The sequence below is a fragment of the Euprymna scolopes genome, chromosome 7, assembly GCF_053919585.1.
Source record: "Euprymna scolopes isolate OS-2025 chromosome 7, ASM5391958v1, whole genome shotgun sequence".
In the NCBI taxonomy this organism is placed as follows: domain Eukaryota; kingdom Metazoa; phylum Mollusca; class Cephalopoda; order Sepiida; family Sepiolidae; genus Euprymna; species Euprymna scolopes.
In genome coordinates this window covers 44,884,937-44,892,665 of record NC_136488.1, presented here as the reverse complement: position 1 = coordinate 44,892,665, position 7,729 = coordinate 44,884,937, and the positions used below count along the sequence as shown (strand labels likewise).

At 36.9% G+C, this 7,729-nt stretch overlaps 1 protein-coding gene across 1 annotated transcript; it reads left to right on the top strand.

The window, feature by feature from the left end:
• Nucleotides 1-3,586: 3,586 nt before the first annotated feature.
• On the top strand, nucleotides 3,587-3,961 carry LOC145280268 (uncharacterized). Its single transcript, XM_080132042.1, has one exon. The coding sequence runs from the start codon at nucleotides 3,587-3,589 to the stop codon at nucleotides 3,959-3,961; it is 375 nt and encodes a 124-aa protein (XP_079988168.1).
• The last annotated feature ends 3,768 nt before the right edge of the window (nucleotides 3,962-7,729 follow it).

Genomic DNA, 7,729 nt, shown 5'->3' with positions numbered 1-7,729 from the left:
ATTTTCACTTTACAGTGAAATTATTGCTTTAACCTCACAATTTGTCTGTCGATAGTCTACATGATTTTCGTTTTCTCAGTAAAACAATGAGAAAAAAATTATATTACCTCTACGAAGGATCGAAACCGCATTCAGTCTATTACGAGAATTCGGGATAACACCCTACTCGATTGGATTTTTGCTACGAAAAAGGATTTTAATTCGTTTTATTATTCCAGACTCTTCTGAACTCAAAATTGGTGGTATTTTTATTCTTCTTGAGAGAGTTAAAATAAGTCCTCGATTTTCTCTTGTTACCTGTGGTAAATTGAAAAAGTTTTCTGTTAAAACCACAAGTGACTTTTTTGTTCTTCGTGAATATTAATTTTACATATCTTCTTTGTAAAGTCGCGTTTTTTTCATTTAGCATTTCTTAGACTTTTTCTTGCAAGTCTATTTATTTTTCAAAATGAAAGAACTTTCAAGGCAACTTGTTGAAATCATGCGTTTACAGCAGACTCAGATTTGGAATTACAGAATTAAAGAGACCAATAAAGAAGAAAATAAGAAAGAAAAGAATAAGAAAGAAAAAGACAATGAAAAGAAGAAGAAATCGAAAGAGAAGAGGAAAGAAGGCAATTCAGCGTAGAAATACTTGACATGCAAACACAGACAAAGAAGAAAATTGGAAAGTAATAGCGAAAAAAGACAGCAACGAGTCAGACAAGAATGTTTTTCCCCAAAACTGCGATCTGGTCAGCATTAGAAACAGGCCACTATCTTTTGAATCATATTTTCGCAGATTTGCTGGCGTATTCAGTATTGACTAAATAATAGAGTAGGCAGATAAGGGTTCGTCTTTTATTAACAAAATTTGGGAGCTGCAGCACATAATAAGTTCGTGGATTATATCATCCCTAGACAGACGAGCGAATTGTCGTTCGACGAAACAGTGGACTCTTTGATGGAATTATACTGTCTAAAAATCAGCTTATTCCATAAAAGATGGAGATGCATCAACCTTACACGCAAAAAAGACAAAGATGACATCATATTTGCTTAAGTTGTAAATAAACTCTGTGACGAGTTCAGACTATTCATATTGACGGCCGACTTAAAGGTCTTGATTTTCATTCAAGAGTTCGTGTCGACCAAGGCGCTGAACTCAGACACCGGGCACTCAACAGATTAAAAATGAAACCAAATATAACCCTTAAAAAATTGGCTTAGGTATGCCAAACAATCATCTCGGAGAAGCAAGACTCCAAAAATAAAGAAGAGACGGGGGTAGCACACATTGGAAAGGTACGAAGTAACAGAAAATCTTACACTTCAAACATTCAAGCGAAAGTCAAACATACCCCCAGGAAAAAAAAAACAAAAGAAGCCTAAATTACCCCGTTATTCATACCAAGCATGTGCAGAATTCGAGTGGCAGAAGGATTGTACATATCCGTCTCGGAGATATGATCGGGGCAGACGCAATAGATACAAAGGTTCACATCAGGCCCTAAACTGGCATCTAAGATTCAGCCTCTGTCCCGTCGTCGAAACATTGCATCCCTCTGCCTGTTCTACAAGTATTATAATGGTGAATGCTCTGAAGAACTGCAAGCACTTGTGCCCCCACGACGTGAACACCCTCGACAGACCCGACAAGCTGCAAAATCCCACCCCCACACTGTAGAGATCCCTAGATGTAAAAGATCTTTCTACTCCAGTAGTTTCTTCCCCAGAACTGCTAGACTTTGGAATTCCATTCCAGGTCACTGCTTCCCCAACTGTACTGACATGCATAAGTTCATGTGCAACGTGAACCAACATCTCGCTGCCCTAATCCCTACATATTACCCCAGTAGATGTTTCCCATGATAGTAGCCCCCTACACCAAAGTGGCAATGTGCCTTGTTTGGGGTGAAAATGTAATAAAAAAATTTAAAAAATTGCAGAACAATTAGGATTCTGGAGTACCTACGTAAAAACAACGAGGAGTTAAGTTTATAACAAAGCACATGGCAGTACAAATTGGGGACAAGAATATTACAGTATAATATGATAGTGGTGTAGATTTGTCCATTATACAGCACCATATTTTATGCTAAATCAGAGGACCGAGGAGAATTAGAACCAAGAAAGCTGCTTGTTTAATAACTTGAGAAAGAATAATAATTAAAGGTGAGGGTAAAGGGAAAAACACTAATACTCAAGATGTTTGTATTAAAAACACTAATAACCTTTTTGTGAGTGACTGGATAAAAATATTTGAACTCTGTGACTCAGCCATTAGCAATTTTTGTCAAATATTGACAATCATTACAGCCGAAGTTGAAAAACTAAAGAAAGACTCGAATGAGTCGTTCTCCAATGTTATTTTTTTAAACGTAGCATATCATTTGCCACTATACAAAATATTAACGTAGAACTGGACAGAATCGTCAAAACAGGAATTTTGACCCAAGTTGACTACAGCCAGTAGGCAGCTCCCGCCGAGTATGTAAAGAAAAGATTCGGAGGATATCAGAGTCTGCACAGACTTCTTAACCGGATTGAATGCAGCATTAACAATCATCATTACCCGTTATCCAGCCCCGTGAAAGTTTTTACGAAAGTAAATGGCGGGAAAATAGACTCAAATATAGATACGAACGAAGCGTTCTTACAGATTCTCGCTGAGGAAGAACGCTCCAAACTTTTATGCATTACCACTCACAAGGGACTATTTAAGATCAAAAGTGTTTTTGGGATCAAAGTCACACCAAGTATCTTTCAACACATAAGCGACACAATGTTGGGCGGCTATGAATTTTCCATTGGATACCTGGACGATATTCTGATGAAAAGCGAATCTATAGAACAACATAGAAAACACATTTTTCAGGTATTCGAAAATATAAACGAGTGCGGCTTCACACATAAAAACACTAAATGTGTATTTTTCTTCAACCAAGTAAAATACCTAGAACATATAATAAATGGGGATGGTTGACAGCCCGATCCAGAAAAGTCCATACCATTAAAAAATACACGACATAACACTGCAAAGTGTTTAAGACTTAGCTAATTACTACCAAGCTTTCATTACCAATATGCATACATTACGCGCAGCTTTGAATGAACTACTTAGGAAAGACAAGGTTCGGAACTTGACTGCGGAATGCAAGATGAAGTTTGAAAAGCTAAAAGAGATGCTCACATCGGAACTATTCCTGACTCATTACAAACAGATTTAGACATTATCGTCACAGATGACGCAAGCGCATATGGAATTGGCGTGTGTACCATAAATAAAAGGGGCAACCGTTCTACCAAAACCAATAGCACACGCGTGGAGAACCCTACTACATTCTGAAAATAATTATTCACAGATAAACAAAGAATCCTATAGCATCATTTTTTCGATAAAAAGAGATTCTCCACATGCGACCAGATATTTTTATATCGGGAGAGAGTAGTTGTTCCAGCGACCCTCCAAAAGAAAATCTAAAATGAACGCATTACACTTTTCTTTCTTATGACGCCGTGGCGTTCTGTGTGTAAATCTCACACAGGACACCTGGCGCCACCAAGATGAAAAGTTAATGTGTGTTCAGACGTGTACTGAACAAACATGGACAAGGATATTCAAGACATGATAAGCGTATGGAGGGGATCTTTACTAGCTGCTAAAGTTACACCAATTCAATTCAGCTCATGGTCCAAGATGACTTCCCATGGTCAAGGATACACGTATCAACTTGATGGACAGTCCTTCCTCATAGTAATAGGCAGCTTCTCTACGTGGCCTGAAGTTTTTAGGTGCAAAAGCCCAACTACGGACTTCACTGTAAAACCTCTTAATGAATTGTTCGCACGGTTAGAGGTGGTCGACTGTTTAATGTCACATAATGGCAATCGGTTTACATCCGGGGACTTACAAGAATTTATGCCGGCTTTCCAAGTGGATCATATCACAACTCTAATTTACCATCTTATGTCAAACTAACAGGCCGAAAGACTTGTGGACATAAAAACTTGAAGAGGGCTTTGAAAAAAGCAAAAGACACTCCATCCGAAAAAGAGTGACAGCAATTTCTCCAAGTGTACTGCATAATGCCTAACGAGAATACACCATCCAATATGTCCCTGGAAGAATCATGTTCGCGAAAAAATACGGCCAACCTTTGACAAACGTTTGTCAAATCAAGTAAAATCCGCAAAGACAACTGTTGTCAAGACGAATTACGTGCCGGGAGAAAAAATGTTCTTCCTGATGCACAAAGATGATGCACAAAGATAATAGTACTTTCTGGGGGCAGATAACACTCAAGAACAGAATCGGCCGTATGATCTACGTGGTGAAAGGACCGTGTTAAACTTGAACCAGATAAGCAAACACACTTCGAGCGAGTTAAGTGAAACTCCGCCAGAAGAAGAGACGTTATACCTACTGTATGACGTATTTGACATGAAAGTAAGTTCCTAAATATGTCGTTCCGGTAGAAAAAAAGTAAACTGACAGACAATTTGGAGGTCACCCTGAGAAAGAAAAATTATATTTCGGAGAAATAAATCTTCCGGATAAGGTGTTCTGTGGTAGTTAACACCCCTATATCTATGATAGAATGGATTCGTCTTGCACTATATAAACCAGACATTTCTGCCGTCAATTGATGTTGTTTCGTGATTTTATATATTCCTGTCGTACTGGGGTTGCAAGTCAGCCAATCAGATACTTAGTTAATCACACATTCATTTATCGTACACAATGAGCGCGCGCAACTATTTCTTTGTGCTTTCAGCGAGGATTGTTTTCTTTTCTTTGTAATTGGAGATGGTTTACTTTTAATTTGTTTATGTTATACTAGCGCGGGTGTTTATGCATTTGTTTTTTAATTCATTTCCTTATTATAATTAGTATTATTATCATTTTTGATGTTGTTTTTTTTTTACTATAGTATAAGTAGTTCAACATATGTCCTTATCCTCAAGTTTACTTTATGTACGTAAACGTTTGCTATTTAACTCCTGCATTTTAATACATTTTGGGGGTTCTTTAAAGTTTACGATAAAAAGTATCTCAGTCAAATATAGTTTACAAAGATTGTCTAAGTTTCTACATGCGCTGGCTTGCTGTACAATTTTCCACTCTACTATCGGTGATCCTCCAATTCTTTGAATGATTCGCTAATGCAGTTTTTATCTGGCACTTTTCGTATTTTAATATACTTTTTTTTAATTTTCAGAAATTGAAATAAATTTAACAAAATAGTAAAGAACCAGATAGATAGCGTAAATATAATACCATGTATATAATTATTACTCTCTCTATCTCTGTCTATCTGTGTGTCTGTCTCTCTCTCTCCATCTCTGTGATGTTGCGACCCTTTGGGTTGTGATCATAGCATAGTATCTGTGTTAACTGTGGCAAGCAGGGCCAAGGGTCAATTATTATTATTATTATTATTATTATTATTATTATTATTATTATTATTATTATTAATAATAATAATAATAATAATAATAATAATAATAATAAGATGTAAAAACGTGCAATCTCTGAAGATACCGACCGGATCATGAAAATAAATGTTCGCAAATAATTCAGGTATGTGTTGCGTACTTTAAATTTGTTAAAAAGAACTGTTTGTCTACAACTGTTTTGATACGTTCACATCAATCACTTCCTGTTAGAACTGTTGCATAAACGTTACACTATACACACTAGACGATCAGCTAAATGATACAAGGTATATACATACACGCATTTACAGGTACATGAATATACAGATAAAATATAAAACCCAACTATTAAACATATTCAATTATAGAACGTATTCATACACACACACATTACATAGCACACCCCTTGATATAACATCTCTCTCTCTCTCTCTCTCTCTCTCTATATATATATATATATATATATATTTATATATATATATATATATATGTTGTTTTGAAAAAAGCCATTGTGCAGAACACGATCATTCATTTAATTTAGATCATGCGAAAATTATAAAATACGTGATAGAGCTAAAAGAAGACTTTTAGAGTCAGCACTAATATTAAATACTAATACTATTCCGCAAAGAAAGGGCTTCTACCATTTAGCCCCTAGTATAGGGAAAATAATAATCAAAGAACAAAATATCAAAACAGATCCTGGTAAACTGTTTTTCCTTAATCCTTAAATAATTCAACAAAATAAATAAGTTTAGAGAAAAAAAAGTGTACATATTTATTTAACGTATTTTTAAAAGTGTATATATAGACATTGAACAACCCAACCTTCCCATACACATACATAGTTTCCTTCCCGATATGGGAATAATTTTAACACTGTTTCCTTTTCATTTTCGTATGGCCTATGATAGTTTTCTTTTCTTTCTTTTTTTTTTTTTTTGCATTTTTCCTTTCAATATCCTTAAGATGTCCTCTGCAATAGGGACGAAACGTTGATCATTTCATAAATTCATTCGGTTTTTCTTTTTTCAAAACAACATAACGTCCACCATCGCTGGTATTTTTATTTTATTTTTATTCATATATATATGTATATATAGGAGGGGCGTGAAATAAGTAATGCCTCTGACACACTTTCAGTTGTCTGATCTAGCTGAAATATTGCATGTGCAAAGATTTATATCTCTACGGGTTATGTGGAAAATTACAGCTATGAACTAATTGTGGTTTCTGTTTTACATATGTTTGAACTGAGTCAGGTGTGAAATGGAGCCTGTTGAATGTCGAGCAGTTATCCTGTTTTTGTATTTGAAAGAATGCAATACCACAGGAGACTTTGGATGAAATGAAAGAAACTTATGGTGATAATACCCCATTATATGACCCTGTTTAACGCTTGCATCGTGTATTCAAACATGGCCGAAAGTCTGTGGAAACAGCTTCCATACCTGGCCGCCTCCCTTCTGCCATTGATGAGGCATCTGTCCGTCAAGTTGAAGCTGCCAGTTTGGAAGATCGGCGCATTACTATTCGCCAAATAGCCCAAGATATCAAAATTAGTACAGGGTCTGTGGAAACTATCATTCATGACCATTTGCATACGCATAAGGTGTCTGCCAGATGGATTCCTAGGTTGCTCACAACATTCCAGAAGCGAGAACGCGTCGAGTGCTCGAGGATGAATTTGGAGATGTGCCAAGAAAATGAGTCAATTTTTTTTCAAAACACTGATTATACAGAATGAAATCTGGGTCCATCACTATGATCCTGAGACCAAAGCTCAGTCAATGCAATGGAAGCACTTGGACTCACCACCTCCAAAGAAGGAAAGGGTGCAGCCCTCCGCTGCCAAGGTCATGCTTACAGTCTTCTGGGGCCAGGACGGAGTAGTGATGACAGATTTCCTGGCAAAGGGTACCACATTTACAGGAGCATATTATGCTTCATTTTGAGGAAATTAAGGGAAGTTATCAAAATCAAGAGGCGGGGCAAGATCAGCAAAGGTACCCTCCTCCTGCAAGACAACGCAGCGGTCCACAACTCGCATGTCAACAGATCAGAAGCACGGGCGTATGGTTATAAAATCCTCCCCCATCACCCCTACTCTCCTTACCTTGAACCCTCTGATAATCACCTCATCCCAGCCATGAAGTTGTTTTTGAAAGGAAGCGTTTCCCAGATGATGCAGCCTTGATTTCTGAAGTCACGCTGTGATTGGAGGACCAACCTGGGGTGTTCTAAAAAAAGGTCTCCATAGCTGCATCAAACGATGGAAGAAATGCATTACTCTAGGTAGTTCCTATGTAGA